Source organism: Heterocephalus glaber, unplaced genomic scaffold, assembly GCF_053883595.1.
Source record: "Heterocephalus glaber isolate CG9 unplaced genomic scaffold, H.glaber_assembly_v1.0 deba00000546, whole genome shotgun sequence".
Classification (NCBI taxonomy): Eukaryota; Metazoa; Chordata; class Mammalia; order Rodentia; family Bathyergidae; genus Heterocephalus; species Heterocephalus glaber.
This window is the reverse complement of record NW_028258147.1, coordinates 40,112,141-40,130,871: the sequence shown is the minus strand read 5'-3', so window position 1 is coordinate 40,130,871 and position 18,731 is coordinate 40,112,141. Positions and strand designations below refer to the sequence as shown.

The 18,731-nt window shown below is 38.4% G+C and overlaps 1 protein-coding gene across 12 annotated transcripts in view; it reads left to right on the top strand.

The window, feature by feature from the left end:
- Kif27 (kinesin family member 27) overlaps positions 1–18,731 on the top strand; it is a 145,432-nt gene that overhangs the window by 101,496 nt on the left and 25,205 nt on the right. For all 12 annotated transcript variants that reach the window (XM_087204771.1, XM_087204772.1, XM_087204768.1 and 9 more), the window contains 2 exons: positions 9,717–9,830; positions 11,603–11,779. In XM_087204771.1, coding sequence (XP_087060897.1) covers positions 9,717–9,830; positions 11,603–11,779 — 291 coding nt within the window. The remainder of the gene's footprint in view (positions 1–9,716; positions 9,831–11,602; positions 11,780–18,731) is intronic.

Genomic DNA, 18,731 nt, shown 5'->3' with positions numbered 1-18,731 from the left:
CCTATTTGTCCTTCTATGTCAAACTTATTTAACTTGTCAAATTGTGTTCAAGTTTCATCTATATTGTACCAAGCATCAGAACTTCATTTCCTTTTGTGCCTAAATAATATTCCATTGTAAATCTGGGAACAGTGGTGTGTTAGTTCTAGCTACTCAGGAGGCTGAGACAGGAGGATCTCTTGAGTCTGAGAGTTCACAGCCAGCCTGGGCAATATATGAGCCAGAACCTATTGAAAAACAACCTACTGTGTGGCTGTAGCACATTTTGTTTATCCACTCCATCAGTGGACACTTGGATTTGAAGTGCTCTCATCACAAAAAACAAAACAGAAATATGTGAGGAGCTGGATATGTTGGTAGCTGGACTATAGCAATCATTTCACTGAGTATATGTATATTAAAACATCGCATTGTATACTTTATATATGTATGTTCATTGATTTTTTTATTGTTGTGGCACCAAGGATCAAACCCAGTGGCACTCTAAAACTGGGCTACATTTCCAACCAACCCCTTTTGTTTTTTATTGTAAGATAGGGTCTCACTAAATTGCCTATGCTGGCTTGAAACTTGCTATCCTTCTGCCTCAGCCTCCCAAATTGCTGGGATTAGGCTCATACACCACCATGCCCAGCTATGCATAATTTTATCTTTAAAAAATCAGTTGGCAGGGGCCAGGATTTAGCTCAGTGGTGCTGCTGCCTGCCTCACAAGTGCGAGGTCCTGAGTTCAATCCGGTACCAAAAATAAAATCAATTTGCCATGGGTATATAATTTCTGAACTTTTCATTCTCTTCCACTGGCTTATCTCTATTCCCATGCCAGCACCACATTATTTTGATTACTGTAGCTTTATAGTATAATTTTGAAATCAGGAAGTAACTTCAGTAACTCCAACTTTGCTTTTTTTTTGTTATTGCTTTATTATTTAAATTTAAATTTTGGGAAGGGTGTTTGCGATAGGGTGTTGCTATATAGTTCAGGCTGGTCTTGCGCTATGTAGCCCAGGGTGTCCTTAAACTTACAGCATTCCTCCTGCCTCAGTCTCCCAAGTACTGGGATTATAAACATGTGCCACCATGCTCAGCTTGTTGTTGTTTTAGTAACTTTTTTTTTTTTGCGGTACCTGGGATCGAACTCAGAATCTTGCACTTGCGAGGCAGGCACTGGTGCCACTGAGCTAAATCCCCGGCCCATGTTGTTGTTTTAAATAGGTGGTATATGTAGTTCACCCCAACCTAGAACTTTATAGCCTAGGCTGGTCTTAAATTCACAATTCTCCTGCCTCAACCTCCCTAGTGCTGGGACTATAGGTGTGTGCCACCACGCCTGGCAGCTTTGCTCTACTTTTCCAGTGTTCAAGGACCTTGCCATTATATATGAATTTGAGGATCAGCTTTTCTATTTCTGCAAAAAAGTCTGTGGGAATTTTGATAGGGGTTGCATTCAATCTGGATTTCTGAGTATATTGATATCTTGACAATATTATCTTCTTATGCATGACCATGGGCTACCATTCCACTTACTTAGGTATTCTTTAATTATTTTCTACAGTGCCTTCTAATTTTCAGTGTACTAATCTTTTACTTCCTTGGTTAAATTTATTCCCAGATTATCTTATTCTTTTAGGTGATATTGTAAATGGAATTGCTTTCTTAATTTTTCATGAACTATTCTTAATAATAGTAGTGACTTGTTATAGGTAATAGTAATAATTTATATTCTTACAGTACTAAACAGATGTGTAGCTTAATACTCTTTTCTCCTATATTTTTTTACTTTTGCCTTTCCCCTATATTCTGTCTTTAAAGATTTTAGATTTATGTCATCTTAAAATTATTCTCTTTCAACCATACTTCCCTCCGTTTACTCCAAAGTTCTCGGCAAAGTTGACATTTGTTTCTATTTCTTCTGCTCCCATTCATTCTCCTATTCTCTTTATTCTGGCTTTTGGTCTACTTCAAAGCTCTTAAGAAGTTTCATAGTGCCCTCTAAGCCACCAAAATCCTTATTTAAAAAATTTTTAATGGATGCATAATTGTACATATTTATGGGGTACAGTGTGATTCTGATGTTTTAGAGTAAAGTCCTTACCTAACCACTCAGTTGCATTCAGCCCAGATCACTACTCCTTCCACCTTGAAATATTTTCTTTCCTCTTTGCCTTTGTGACATTTAATCCTCCTTCTCCGTTCACCCCCTTCTTACTGCTCTTTGCTGTAGTTGTGAGCTCATCTTTCCCTATCAGTCCCTCAAGTAGGGCCTATGACCTCTTCTACTCTCTGTCTTAGGTGACTTCATCTTTTTCTGGGACTGCAGATAAACTGACATTTCCAGATTTAATCCTTATTCCCAGATCTGTCTTTTGAGCTCCAGATTATATGTTATCCAGCCATCTACAACTTCATTAAATTGTCTTGTAAATAAATTTACAACCTTCTTAACTTCCCACTATTCCCCCACCCTGCTGTGTTCATGGGGGAGAAACTGTAGTTCTCTAGTGTGCCTTAGATGGTGTATTGATCCACTCAATTGGGTGAACTAGAAATTCAGGAGACACCATTGATTTGGTCCTTTTCCATTTCTCTCATGTCAAATGAACCACTAAGTCCTACAGAATATATCTGCCAAATATCTTGAATTTGTTCAGTTTTCATTTTTACTGCCAATAATCATGCCTCCTTGTTAAAGTCCTGCCTGTCAGTCTTGTGGATTTGGGATTCAGGTCTTCATCTCTTATGAGATATGGCCTAACATAGCACTCTCTTAATGCTTAGGGAAAAGAAAACTCTTGTTAGGAGTGCATATATATTGAAATGCAACTCTGCCAGTAATGTACACCTTTTATGTTCTTACCTAGGGCAATTTTGTTCCTTCTAGCCATATCTCTAATTCTAGAGAAATGGCCAAGTTTATGGAGCATAGCAGGTGTTCCAGGAAAAGGGCAAGAGTGCCCCAAAGATATATGTACATTTTTACTCCTTCATGCAAAGACAGAAAAACCTGCTTATAGTCCTAAAGGACATCTTGATGTTTGGAGCTAACTTTCCAACACTCCAGGTTGTCCATTTTCTATTTGACTAACCCATTTCAAGAGAATACTATGACTTCTGCATAGGTTCTCTTCAAAGCAGCAGTTTGTAACAAATACGTTTAAAAAACTGTGGCTTGCCGAGTGAGCTGGCACCTGCCTGTAATCCCAGCACTTGGGAGGAGGATCAACGCAAGTTTGAGGCCAGCCTTGACTCCATAGTGAGTTCAAGGCCAGCCTGAACTCACATACATAGTATGACTTTGTCTCAAAAAAACAAAACAAAACAAACAAAACAAAAAAGAGCTGTGGCCAGTGGTATTATCTTGGGTTTTTAACTTCTCTAAAGCACCCATTCCCTGAGGGCTGGGACTGTAGCTCAATGTAGAGGCGCACCTAATATGCCTCAGACCCTGAGTTTGGTCCCCAGGAAAACTCATATACCACCCCCCTACACACACACACACAAGGAAAGCACTTATTTCTTCATCTGAAGTGGAGTTTGTAATAGTCCCTGTCTTGCAGCATTATTGTGAGGGGTAAATGTGATGATTAAATAGAGGTAACAAGTCTAACACAGTGCCTGGTGCACAATTATTTTGATACTTTAACAGGAATTACAATGTAAGAAAAAGGCAATAATGCCTAGAACAATACATGGAAGAGGGAATTAGATCCACTGCAGCATACTTTTAAAGGGTATGTGGATGAATGGGAATAGTAGGAATTCAACTTCAATATAAGTTGCCTGTAATTTAAGGGGCTTTCTTTCAGCATCCTGAAGTTTCTGGGACTATGACTGGGGCTAAATTATAACTACGAACTACAGCAAAGAAGAACTAGTGGATGGCAAGAAAGAAAAGGGGTCCAAATTCATCCACAGCACAACTCAGATGGGCATAGAAAAGTCTATTTAGTCTAAATCAGACTTGCCTTCTCTGTGAGCACCTCATCTTCTACCATCCAAATCATGGTAATTACTGTGCTAGAATAACCAAAAGCCCTGTCTGTTTTTATCGTAGTCTTGAAATGTAACATTGCCTTTTAATATTTCTTGGGTCTCTTAAATAACAGTGCCTAGTTTTTTTATCCTCTTCCTCCCTGCACTTCTCCCTTCTCAAGATGGTGTCCAGTATCTGAGTGGGTGGGTGTATGGCTTTCTTTCTTTGCATCTCACAGAAGATGTGACTGGCTGGAATTTGCTTTCCCTAGGCCACCTTACCAGAGCTTCTGATTGATGAAGCCCCAGCTTGAATAACTTGGGCTGAGCTGGCTTCCAGTTTAGAACATGGGAATGCTTTGGCTTTATCTCATTGCCTGCTGGCTTTGTAAACCCAAGTTGAGGCTACTAAATCTTCTGTGTAGCTTACTAGTGCAGTGGCTTATCCTTACCCCAAGTTTTGGGGCCTGTTCTTCACAATGGCTTGCATTGGCCTCAGGATCCATGGCACATGAGACTAGTTCCCCTCTTTCCTAAGGTACCTCTGTTCTTCCAGTGTGACAGGCAGTCCTGTGGGTTATGAGGCCTCTACACTGAGGCATTTGTTCTTTCTCCCCTCCTTCCCTCACCAATAACCTTTACTTATCGCCCTACCTCTGGGACAAATTTTAGAAGACAACTAGGACCTAGACCTTTGTTACTCTTCTCTTCCTGACATTCCCAGGGGTGGGAGGTGCTAGTCTTTCCTTTTACTTTCTATAGGTGCTTCTGCAATTTCCTGTTGCAGAAAGTATGGTCTTTCATTTCATTACAAATTTGTCACAGCCCAATAGTCTTATAAAACATGAATTAGTATAAAAATGAAATTAAAATATGCAAATAAAAGTCAATTTTACAAATTAGTAGAGTAACTAGAGACACAGTTATCCCGTTAAATTGTTATAACAGTATCTGAACACTTACATTCAATTTCTGTACTTGGCAGTTGTGGACCAGTAACAGATGTGGATCAGGCCACATTGGTCCATGGACTCCTTCCTGATTCCTGCCAAGCTTTGGTGGTGAGATAGCAGTGTCTTCTCTAAACCCAAGAGAGCACTCTGAGCACCGAGTCTCTTGACTCTTTTCTTTTCTTTTTTTTCCCATTAAGTTTATTGGTGCATTTTAGGTATAAAATACAGTTACATTCATCACTGGGATCTTGTACCTTTACATGAGTCTCTTGGTTCTTATTTTTTTCCCCTTCCCCTTCCCTCTCTTCACCCCCTCCACCCTTCCCTATTTGCAGAAACTTTGTTTCCATTTTTTTCCTTTTCTCATATTTTTTCTTTTCCCTTCTTTCCTTTCCCCTACCCCTCCCACTTCCCCTGCTTCTTTAGACCTTTTCTTCCTATTATACAATATCAATTATACATTTTTAAAACTATAATATCAAGATCTAGGAGCCATTACCACAGATTTTACAGAATTTAAAAGGATATAGAAAGCATATTACAAAAATATTTTTTGAAATAAATCTGATAACTTCTAAGAAGTACCTTGGAAGACAATTAATGAAACTAACTCTGGAGGAAATATAACATTTGAATAGCACCTATTAAAGAAAGTATATTCCTAGCTTGAAAACCTACCTATATGACAACAGCAGGCTCATATACATTTTAACTGATGAGTTATATCAAACATTTAAATCAGAAAAAAGAAGGAATACTTCTCCCCTCATTTTAGGAAATCAACATTGTGCTAATCCTAAAACTGGATAAAGATAATAGAAGAAAAAAGTATGAACATAGAAAAAATTTGTTTAACAAAACAAACTATTAGAAGTCAGATCTGGCAGGATGTAGAAAGTGGTTTTAATATAAGCATGGCAGTGTTGGCTTAGTATTGGAAGACCCACCCCCAAAAGTCATCATTTTAACAGAGGAAAGGAAGAAGCCATATGATCCTGTCAGTAGTTGGAGAAAAAGTATTGGACTAAATTCTTCAGCTGTTCATGGTAAAAGCTATCAGGAGACTAGAAGTAGAACAGAGCCTTTTCAACAGATCACAGACGTGTACTCCATACTTCCAGAAAAAACATCTTATATGAATAGAGAAGATACAGTGCACCTTGTTCCCTAAGGTGGGGAACAAGGGCGGATAATGCCTACTCTTCATCTGTCCATTAAACTTTGAAACCTAGGCCCAAACCAAAATAGTCTGGCAATAAAAAGACACAATTAGCATAGGATTGGCAAGGTAGAAATAAAATCTTTATATGTAGATGAAATGATCATTTACAGAGAAAATATGAAGAAATCTCTAGGAGCCCCTAGAACTTGTATTTGAATTTATCAGGATTAGAAAACAGAAGGTACATAATAAAAATTCAGGTCTATGTATACTTGCTATAAATGAAGAATTGGATATTGAAATGTAAAAGTTATGTAGGAGTACAAAGGACCTAGAAAAGTAAAAAGAAAATGAAAAAAAAAGTGTTGGAAGACATTTATTACCTAATTTTAAGACTTCCTCTAAAGCTACAGTAATCAAGGTAGTGTTGGCATAAGGAAAGACATATAGATCATTGGAATAAAACAGAGAATCTAGAAATAGAATGACATATGTATGGTCCACTGAATTTTGAAAGATTATTTAACAGTAACATTTTATAGAACATAAACTCAATTCAGGAGCAGAGGAAGAGATAGTGTTCTCAGCAAATGGCACTAGAACACCTGGTATCTGTGTATAAAAAATTAACCTCAACCCTTTATTTCCATACATAACAATAACTTGAAAGGATCTATGAACCTAAATATGAAAGACTAAAACTATAAAACTTTAAGAAGAAATGATAAGGGAAAATGTTTATGAATTTAGGGTAGGTAAGAATTTCCTAGGATATAAAAAACATGATATATAAAAGAAAGAAATTGATTAATGAAATTCCATAAAAATTTAGAACTTTATGGGCCGGGGATTTAGCTCAGTGGTTCTGGCACCTGCCTCGCAAGCACAAGGTCCTGAGTTCGATCCCTGGTACAAAAAAAATTTAGAACTTTAAATGACATTGTCAAGAAAATGAAAAGTAGTCCTTAAACAGACCATATTTATAATAGATATAACCTATGACCAGAATACATAAAGCACTCTTAGAGCTCATTAATAGACAACCCAATTAAAAAGTAGACACAAGATGATAAATAGCTAGTACAGCACAAGGAAAGCTGTGTAACACTAGAATCAGAAAAATACTAATCAGTACAATAACAAGATCGTATTATACACTCATTTGGGAGATGAAGTTAAAAGTTTTAGAAAAACAAATATCAGCTTAGGTGTGAACCATTTGGAACTTTCTAATACTGCTAATGTGAATGTAAAATGATAAAAGCATTTTGGAAAACAATATAGAAATTTCTTATATTACTGTTAAGAACCAGCAGTCCTGTTCTTAAGTTTTTGCTTTAAAGGAATGAAAACACATGTTCACAATAGATTTGTACATACAAGTTGAATATCCCTTATCTGAAATTCTTGGGATGAGAGTGTTTCAGATTTTTATTTGAAATCCACTTGATCTGCCAAGAGGAGAGCTACTCCTGCTTTTTTTGGGGGGTTCCTGTCACATGGAGTATTGTTTTCCACCCTTTAACTTTCAGACTATGAGTTTGTTTTTGAATTAAGTGTATTTCTTGTATGCAGCATATTGTTGGATTTTGCTTCTTGACCCATTCTGCCAGTCTATTTCTTTTGATTGGTGAATCGAGACCATTAACACTGATGATTATAACTCATACATATTGACTTATCATTGTCATGACTTTTTCTTTTTGTTGGATTCTCCCCCTTTGCGTTTAATTTCTTGTCGTGCCCGACAGATTCATTCTGCTGAGCTTCCTGGGGTTGTGATCCTCATTGTCTTTTCCTAGGATATTGTCTAAAAGCTTTTGGAGTGCTGGTTTGGTCTTCATGAAGTTCCTAAGGTGCTCTTTGTCATGAAAGTATCTTATTTCTCCATCAATTTTGAAAGATAATTTTGCAGGGTACATCAATCTGGGTTGCAGGCTGTTTTCTTTTAGGGCTTTAAATACATCACTCCAACCTCTTCTTGCCTTGAGGGTTTGCATTGAGAAGTCTGATGGGCTTTCCTTTGTATGTGTGATATGTTTCTTTTCTCTAACTGCTTGTAGAACCTTGTTCTTCTGTTGGGGTTCTGGAATCTTAACAATTATATGGCTATGTGTAGATTTTTTTTGATCAAGGTTAGTTAGAGTCCTATATGCCTCACTTATCTGTATGTCAAATTCTTTTCCCCTGCTTGGGAAGTTTTCTGCCATTACTTCTGTGAACAGTTGTTTTTATGTCATCTGCACTCTCTTCTGTTTCATCATTGACTCCAATCAGTCTTATGTTATTCTTCTTTGCATCATCTAGCAGCTGCTGGATTGATTTCTCATGGTCTCTTACAATTTTAAAGCAATTTTTCTTTTCCTGGTCACTAATTGCAATCTTATCTTCTATATCTGAAATTCTGTCCTCACACTGCCTCATTCTGCTGCGTAGACTTTCAGCGAAGTTTGTAATCTCCTGGAAATCTATTTGCATCTGTTTTACAGATTCCATTTGTTTCCTATGTTGGGATTCCATTGCGTTCCTGAGCTCCTCTCTAGATTTATTAATCATGTCTTGCACTATGAGCACAATCTCTGCTATTATCTGAGAAATTATTTCTGATTTCATTTTTTCCAGATCCTCTTTTGTTACCAGTTCAGGAAGTCCAGGTCATTGAATATCAGAGTGTTCCATCTCATTTCCCTTTGGGATTGCTGTAGGTGATCTGGAAGTCTGGTTTTGAGCCTTATTTACGTGTCATCTCATTTCGACAGGGGGGCTAGGGTGGGGGGGTGCTGCTGGTGCCCTCGCAATTCACCTCCTGTGTGCTGGCGGGGGTGGTACGGTGGCCCAGAAGCCTCCTCTTGTGCGCTGGGAGTGGCTCACCTCCTGTGTGCTGGCAGAGGTCTTCTTGGCTTGACTTTTAAGATATGGATGAACACTAAAGGAATTTGGAAAATACTCTTCACAGGACCATGGTGTTCTTGTGCTGCAGGTTTCCATTTTTGAGTATGAGAAACATACATATTAACCTCTTTTTGCATTTCTTATGTAAAATTCTAATATACCCATGGCAGATAGTTATCTTGGGTGGACTAGGCATGAAGGTAATGAGCTCAGGAAGAAGAGAAAAATCATTTGTAAGTTTTAGACTTTTATCCCTGTTATGCTAATTTATAACACAAAGAATGAAAAAAAAACTGTTTAGTTAGTAAATCCTAATTTTTGCAGATTTTTTTTGCCTCAGTGAAAGCTAAAATTATATTGTTTTCAAATAGCCTCAACCTTCATCTACTCATTTTCTCTATTTTTGCAACTAGGAATGTATTTTTTTTTTGGTCTTTTTTGGTACTGGGGATCGAACTTTGGTCCTTGCGCTTGCACAGCAGGTGGCGAAACCACTGAGCTAAATCCCCAGCCCTGCAACCAGGAATGTAAATGTTAAGAAAATCATTCTTGGGCTGGGGCTATAACTCATTGACAGAATGTGCACTCAGTAAGTGTACTGCCCCAAATTCAAGCCCCAGCACTGAGGGAAAAGAAAAGAAAGGAAAGGAAAGAAAAGGAAACACATTATCATCTGCATATTTAAGGATAGCCAGGTAATAATATGGATAAAGAGTTAAAAAATTTTTTTTTCTATAGGAACTACAATTAAAAACAGGACAGGAAGAAGGTCTGAAACTGAAGGCTGAGGACCTTGATACATTTACCTTGAAAACACAGAAAAGACCTTTTGGAAGTAAAAACCAACTCCAGGTTTGTCGATTCTGTTTAGTGTTTCTGGTTTTTCTCCAATTTTGAAGGTTGTCTAAGTAGAGGTATAAAGTGGTAAACTCTGAATAAAATCTTCAAACACTGTTTTCCACTTGTGTGCTACATTTCTAGTATTTCTTCTGAAACATCTGCTATTAAAATATTTCTCATCCAGAAATGTGCTGTATTTTTATTTTAGTAGAAATGAGCTTCCTTTAATGTTGTAGAATGTAAATCTATGTTCCCACTAAAGTCTGGTTTATTCCCATGGAGATAGGTATATTTCTGAAAATCAGAAGTCTATATTCAAATAGTACCAAATTGTATGTGTAATACAGTGATGGCGAGCCCTTTAGAGACCGAGTGTCAAACAGCAACCCAAAACCCAATTATTCATTGCAAATTGCCAACACTGCAATTAAACCTGAATGCTGAAAGTTTAGCTCAGAAAAAACAACTCTACATTAACATCCTTTGTCATAAAAGAAAAACACAATAACATGTGTGCCATAGGTTTGCCACCACTGATATAATATACAGTGGCACCTTGGTTCATGAATTTGATTTGTTCTGCAATTCTGGGGAAGATGCCTCAGTTGTGTTTGTCACCCAGTGTAGAGTTGGCGAATGGAAGCAAAATTTTGCCAAACACTTCTTCTGTTCATGAACTGAATTTTTCACCAACAGAATCATTCATGAACCAAAGTAATACTGTATTAAAGAGCTATTAGCACGTTTAAAAATATTTATTATTTTAAAAATAAGTCACAGGGCCAGAGATTTAGCTCAGTGGTGTTGCCTCCTGCCTAGCAAGCACAAGGTCCTGAGTTCAATCCCCAATATTAAAAAAAAAAAAATGGCTAAAAATAAGTCATAATTTATAAACTAATTTCAAGATTCAAAGAAATTGAAAATTTTATTTTATCAAAAATATACTTAGAATTGCCATTACACTTAAAATACATTCATCTTAATTTTCCCTTATTTAATCTAATTTAATTTATTTTTAGTGCTAGATTCTAATCTCAGGGCCTTTGCATTGAGGTACATACTCAGTCCTTTCTCGTTTTTTATTTTGAGGTGAGTTCTCATTGTATCATTGAGTTGCCCAGGGTAGGATAGAACTTGTGATTCTCCTGCCTCAGCCTCCCAGAGTTCGGAGATTACAAGCATGTACCACCACATCCAGTTTGGGTGTCCATAATGAGAATACTAAGATACTTATGTGGAGTATCTTTCCAACTCTTTTATTTATTAATATTTGAAGGTGACAAGGCCTAGGGTAGATTGGTTTTCCTTCCATGCTCTATCATCTATGTGTTTCCTCATGTGTATTAATTTTTTCATTCCATTTACTAATTGATTGAATAAGGTAACTTATTTACTTATTCCTTTTATATTTTATTGAGTGCCAACTATGGGTTAGGTAACACACCAGGTGTGATGGTTAGAGGGGTGAGAAGAACAGCTCCTACAGTCAGTCCAGAAGCACAGGGCTGGAGAAGACAGGCAAGTTGAGGGACCAGCACCTTGAAGTCTTTTGCGGGAGGCACATACCTCTCTGGTGAGGAAGAGCCCAGCATGTTCTCAGTACAGTATTCATAAAGAAAATCGCCAGCCTTTGTCAGGCCCAAACATATTCACCAAACAAGAGTACGAGTCACTGTCACTGTTTAAATGTTCATTTCAGTCCTCTGTCCATCTAAAATTGTATTGCTACCATATAATTTTTCTGGCAGAAAAAATGGTAACACTTCTTTGGCATTTTAATGTAGAAATTGGATGAGCAAAAGAAATGGTTGGATGAAGAAGTAGAGAAAGTTCTGAACCAACGCCAAGCATTAGAGGAGCTGGAAGAAGACTTAAAGAAACGGGAGGCCATACTTTCTAAGAAGGAGGCCCTGCTACAAGAAAAGAGCCAGCTGGAAAGTAAGAAGTTGAGATCTAGTCAGGTATTCTTTCTAATTTGCTATTTAATTCTGGTCTTAGGATTTTTTTTCTTGCAAGAAGTAAACCATATCATTGTTAGAAACCAAAAGAGAATTATGCTTTTTTGGGTTTTCTTTGGTACCAGGGATCTAGTGGCAACACACCTGCCTTGCAACTGCAAGGTCCTGAGTTCAATCCCCAGCACCAAAAATAAATAAAATAAAAATAAAAATAAAAATAAAAATAAAAATGAGGCTGGCTTGACCAGACTTGAAGATTTTGTGCCTGATACCTTCTTCTTCACCAGCCTTGGGCCCAGGGTCAGTCAGCACATTGAGTTATAGAATAGAGGACCGTGACCTACTGATCTATTAGACTTGCATTTCAGTCAACATCTAGACCAGTAGGATTGGAGTTGATGGTGGTGTGTTCTCAGCCTCTCCACGCTGACATAACAAGTACACAGTGATGGTGATTTATACTTACCTCTGCTCCATTTGAGTTCACACTGAAATAGCTTTTCACAGCCAGCCACTGGACACAGGGTTTGGCGGTGGCTCCTTTACCAGCCTAGCTGCTGGTGTTACACCCAGGTATGTAACTTGCTAAAACATGCTGTCAGGGTCAAATTGTAAAATACATTCCTCAGAACATGTAAATAATAACCAAAGATCAACAACTTAAATATCAATTGAGGAAAAGTTATGTTAAGAACATGTTATGGTATGTTCTGTATAAGAAAAGAAGAGGAAGGAAACAAATGGAATCCATAAAACAGATACAAACAGATTTCCAGGAGATTAAAAACTCCATTGAAAGTCTACACACCAGAATGAGCCAATGTGAGGACAGAATTTCTTAGGTGATAAGTTTTTAATTACATTTTCAATTTCATTGGTTGATATTGATATTGGGCTGTTCAGAATTTTTAGGTCTTCTTCATTCAACTTTGGTAATTCATATGTATCTAGGAATCTGTCCATTTCTTCTGTGTTGTCCATCTTATTGGTGTATAGGTTCTGGAAGTAGGTATTGATGATTCTCTGGATTTCTGCTGGGTCTGTTGTAATTTCACCCTTTTCATTCCCAGTTGCATGGATTTGGGCCTTTTCTTTCCTTTTTCTGACAAGGTTGGCTAAAGGTTTGTCAATTTTGTTTATTCTTTTGAAGAACCAACTCTTGGCTTCATTGATGTTTTGTATTGTTCTCTTAGTCTCCATTGCATTAATTTCTCCTCTGATCTTTATAATTTCCTCCCTTGTATGAGCTTCGGGTTTGTCCTGCTCTTCTTTTTCTAGAAGCTTGAGGTTCAGCATCAGGTTGTTTAATTGGGCTCGTTCTGTTTTCCTAATATCCATATTCACTGCTATGAATTTCCCTCTTAAGACTGCTTTCATTGTGTCTCATAGATTCTGATATGTTGTATTGTCATTGTCATTTAATTGAAGGAACTATCTGATTTCTTCTTCAATTTCCTCTGTGACCCATTGGTTATTCAGAAGTGTGCTGTTCAATTTCCATGTGTTTATGAAATTTTTCAAGTTTCTTTTGCTATGGATCTCCAATTTCCTTGCACTATGGTATGATAATATACAGGGGATAACTTCAATTCCTTTGCACTTACTTAAACATGTTCTATGTGTGAGTATGTGGTCTATTTTGGAGAATGACCCATGTGCAGCTGAGAAGAATGTGTATTCTGATTTTGTAGGGTGGAAGACTCTGTAAACATCTGTTAAGTTCATTTGTTCAGGAGTTCGATTGAGTTCTAGTATTTCATTACTTATTTTTTTGTCTAGCTGATCTATTTGTGACAGTGGGGTGTTGAGGTCCCCCACTACAATTGTATTAGTGCATATATGACTTTTCATGTCCGTTAGTATTTGTTTTATATAGTTGGGTGCACTAGTGTTTGGTGCATAGATATTTATGATTGTCATCTCTTCCTCTTGGATTGTTCCCTTACAAGGATGTAGTGTCCTTCTTCGTCTCTCTTAATCAGTGTTGGTTTGAAATCTTCTTGATCTTCAAAGAGGATAGCTACTCTTACTTTTTTCTGGGTTCCCGTCTCATGGAGTATTGTTTTCCACCCTTTAACTTTCAGTCTGTGAGTTTCCTTTTGAATTAAGTGTGTTTCTTGTATGCAGCATATTGTTGGATTTTGCTTCTTGACCCATTCTGCCAGTCTATTTCTTTTGATTGGTGAATTGAGATCATTAAAGTTGATAGTTATAACTGAAATGTATTGACTTGTCATTGCCATGACTTTTTCTTTTTGTTGGGTTCTCCCCCTTTACATTTAATTTCTTGTCATGCCAGATGGGTTCATTCTGCTTTGCTTCCTGGGGTTGTGCTCCTCAATGTCTGTTCCTAGGCTATTGTGTAAAATTCTTTAGAGTGCTGGTTTGGTATTCACAAAGTTCCTAAGGTGCTCTTTGTCATGAAAGTATCTTATTTCTCCATCCATTTTGAAAGATAGTTTTGCAGGGTACATCAATCTGGGTTGGAGGCTGTTTTCTTTTAGGGCTTGGAATATGTCCCTCCAAGCTCTTCTTGCCTTGATGGTTTGTGTTGAGAAGTCTGCTGTGATTCTGATGGGCTTTCCTTTGTATGTGATTTGTTTCTTTTCTCTGACTGCTTGGAGAACTTTGTTCTTCTGCTGTGTTTCTGGAATCTTAACAATTATATGCCTATGTGTAGATTTTTTTTGATCAAGGCTATTTGGAGTCCTATATGCCTCACTTATCTGTATGTCAAGCTCTTTTCCCCTGGTTGGGAAGTTTTCTGCCATTACTTCTGTGAACAGTTGTTTTTATGTCATCTGCACTCTCTTCTGTTTCATCATTGACTCCAATCAGTCTTATGTTATTTTTCTTTGCATCATCTAGCAGCTGCTGGATTGATTTCTCATGTTCCCTTATAATTTTGAAGCAATTTTTCTTTTCCTGGTCACTAATTTTAATCTTATCTTCTATATCTGAAATTCTGTTCTCACATTGGCTCATTCTGCTGTGTAGACTTTCAATGAAGTTTTTCATGTCCTGGAAATCTTTCTGCATCTCTTTTATGGATTCCTTTTGTTTCCTGTGTTGGGATTCCATCATGTCCTGAGCTCTTCTCTAGATTTATTAATCATGTCTTGCACTAGGAGCACAATTTCTCCTGTTATCTGAGAAATTACTTCTGATTTCATTTTTTCCAGATCCCCTTTTGTTGCCAGTTCAGTGAGTCCAGGTGGTTGAGTATCAGAGTGTTTCATCTCATTTCCCTTTGAGGTTGCTGTAGGTGATCTGGAAGTCTGGTTTTGATTTTTATTTATGTGTTTTCTCATTTTGATAGGGTGGTGGGGCTGTTGGCACCTACATGGATTACCTCTTCTGAGCTGGGAGAGGTGGGACAGGGGCCAGGAGCAGTGGTAGGGATGGTGGCCCAAAAGCCCTTTCTTCTGGGCTGGGAGCAGCGGGAAGGATGGTGGCCGGGAAGCCCCTTCCTCTGGACCAGGAGCAGTGGGATGGCGGCTCAGAAGCCCCTACCTCTGGGCCAGGAGTGGTGGTAGGGATGGTGGTCCGGAATCCCCTTCCTCTGGGCCAGGGGTGACGGGACAGAAGGTGGCTCAAAAGCCCTTTCCTCTGGGCTGGGAACAGCGGGAGGGATGGTGGCCAGGAAGCCCCTTCCTCTGGACCAGGAGCAGTGGGATGGTGGCTCAGAAGCCCATACCTCTGGTCTGGGAGCAGCGGGACTCAGTACCGTGGTCTGGTGGTCTGGTGTCCTCTGCGTCTTTGTAGTGTGGAGCCATGTGGCTGTACAGAGGAGGGGCGGGGGGCGGGGGGGGGATCCAGTGGATTGTTGCTGGGGCACGGGCTGATTTGGCATATTCCACATGACTCAGGACCTCGGTAGGGCGTGTGCAGACCTGCCTGTCTGCAGTGGGCTGATTGGGCGTGTTCCGCTCGACTTGGGACCTGGGTCCCAACAACACATTTAACTATACCACACCTCTGTGATCCAGTCACCTCCCAAAAACCCCACCTATGAGCACATGAAACTTTGGGGACACATCTAGATATAAACCCTAACACATTTAAAAAGGCCAATTTCTGCAAAAGCCAGTAACTACATAAAAAGATACACAATATTGTTAGCCATGATGATAATAAAATACAAAATGAGGTACTGCTTCACCTCATTAGGGTGGCTGTAATCATAAAAACATAATAAGAAGTGTTGGTGAGGAGGTGTAGAAACTGGAACCTTCATCAATTGCTAGTGGGATTGTAAAAATGTACATTTTCTTTGGATAACCATCTTGGAGTTCCTCATAAGGTTAAACATAATGTATAATATGTGACCCAGCAATTCCAATCCTAGGTATATATCCAAGAGAAATAAAAGCATATGTCCATACAAAAACTTGATATAATATTCATAGTAATGTTATTTACAGTAGCTAAAAAATAGAAACACAAACATTAATCAACTAATGAACAGATGAACAAACTGGTACATTCTTACAATAGAATATTATTTGGCAGTAGAGAGTAGTGGAACACTGATACCTGGTACAATATAGGCGAACCTTGAAAACACACATTAAATGAAATAAGCCGGTCACAACAGACCACCTGTGTATAATACCATTACACAAATTTTCCAGAATGGGCAATTCCATACAGACCGGAAGTAGAACAGTGGTTGCCTAGGCTGGTGAGTGGTTGGGGAAGAAATACAGTGACTTCTGAGGTGTGAGGTTTCTTTTTTGGGAGCGGTGAAATGTTCTAAAATTATGTTGTGATAGTTGTATAACTGAATATACTAAAACCCACTTATACACTTAAATAGATGAATTGTGTGACATGTGAATTGTATTTCATAACTTTTTCAGAAAAAACCCTATGAAGACAGTAGAGGAGGTATCAGAGGACAAGAGGTTACCCTGCCCCAAAAAGTCTGTGACATGGAAAACAATTAGATAGGCGAATGTTTATCAACAGAACAGAAGAACCTGGCATCCAAGTGCCTAGAGAGCAATGCAAATGAAGGACAAGGCTTTAGTTTTAGTTTCCCTAATTTAAAAACAAAAAACAAAAAAACAGCTGTAGAGAGATATAATTCACATGGAACATCAAAGAGACCCAGAAATGATGGAACTAAGATTTTCAGAAGGCAGGAGTGAAGCACAGGAGGAAAACAAGGTATACTCAGGAAACTTCTTTTCTCACCTGGCACCAGATGAACCAAGTACAGCAGAGGGTCAGGATAAATCAGGATACTCCAAACAGGGACTGGGTGAAAATCTGCCCAGGAGTTCTGAGACCCACGCCCCTCCTTGGATCCCAAATGCTGAGAGGCAGGTTCTTTCCAGCAGGAGATCAGCAGATCTTCTGAAATTGGCCCAGGTAGGTGGGGTGGGGGTGGGGGTTCCTAAAAACACCTTTGGGATCCTGCATTTATCTTATCACCACATCTTATCAGCTTTTTAATACCTGATTCTTAAATGCCAGCAACTTGAAAGAGGTGTCACCAAGACAAAAGGAGCAAAGGAACTCAGAGAAATTAAGGACAGACCAGGAAGCTAAAAATACTTCAGAAAATACCTTAATATCTTCAGTGTGGCAAAAGATGATACCTTACCCATAAAACAAGAACCGCAGGTTATTATAAACTTGAAATAACTATTGGTAACTATAAGGGGCAAAGGATAATGCTGAGGAAATATCCCAGAATGTAACAAGATAAATCACTAGAAAATAGGAAATTTTTAAATGGCAGATAATCTAGGGAGTCCAACAGTCAAAGAATAAGAATTCCAGAAAGATAACAACAGAAAAAACAGAAGATAGGTGCTTAAAAAATATGATATAAAAAATGATCCCAAGACTGAGGACATGTGGCTCAAGACTGAAATAGCCCATCAAGGACCCAGCAGAATGAGTGCCCAAGCATGGCGGTGAAGGTTTGAGTGCACTGAGCGAAAAAACTAGTCACTTGTCAGTCTTAAAAATCAGAAGGACACTGGATTTCTCAACTTTCCTTAGAATTTAAAAGACCCGAAGCAATCTTTAAATTCAAGAGAAGAGTTATTTCATTCTCTTGTTAGCCAATCCCTTAATCAAATATGAAGGCATAATACTGCCATTTTTAAGTTAAAAAAAACCCTCCCATATCAAGCTGTTCTCAAGGAACTACCAGAGGATGTACTTCACAAAAATGACAGCAGAGACCCTGTAATCCCAGTAATCTGGGAGGCTGAGGTAGGCAGATTGCAATTTGGAGCTCAGCCTTGGCAACTTAACGAGACATTGTTTCAAAATAAAAAATAAAAAGAGATGTAGTTCAATGCAAAGTTCAATTCCCAGTAGCATGCGCGCGCACACACACACACACACACACACACACACACACACAAACACACAATGTAAACTGTGGAAGAGGCAGACTCAGGATTCTGAGAAAGGGTTCTGTGATCTGTGATCCAACATGGAAACTCCTAGGAAAGACCCAGGGAAAGTCTTAGGATAGCTAGTCCTGTTTGGAGCAGGAGGATGGAGGCTCTGGGCATAATGTTTCCAGAAAGGAATGGACTCAAAATATTTCCTGATAAGTTTGATCAAGAAAGTATGAGAGGAATTTTATAGTTTTATTGGAAGGGAGTTAGTTATAAAGTGTAAAAAACATGAAATGGAAATATGCTAGTTCAGCTATAAATGAATAATAGTAACAAAGTAATAAGTAGGTAAATGGATAGTGATTTAACTAAAAGCTGTAATACAACATTGGTAGGGAGGGGAAGGAGAGGAGGTCTGAGTGCTAAACTGTTACTACTGTCATACACAGATAACAGACCACACCTAAAACTGATAATGTTATTTAGAAACATGAACATAAATGCCAGAAGAAACAGCTAAACAGGTTGCAGTAGGCTATCTCTGGGGAGATGTACTCAGGTAAAAGTTTAGGAGAGAGGACTGATTTTTT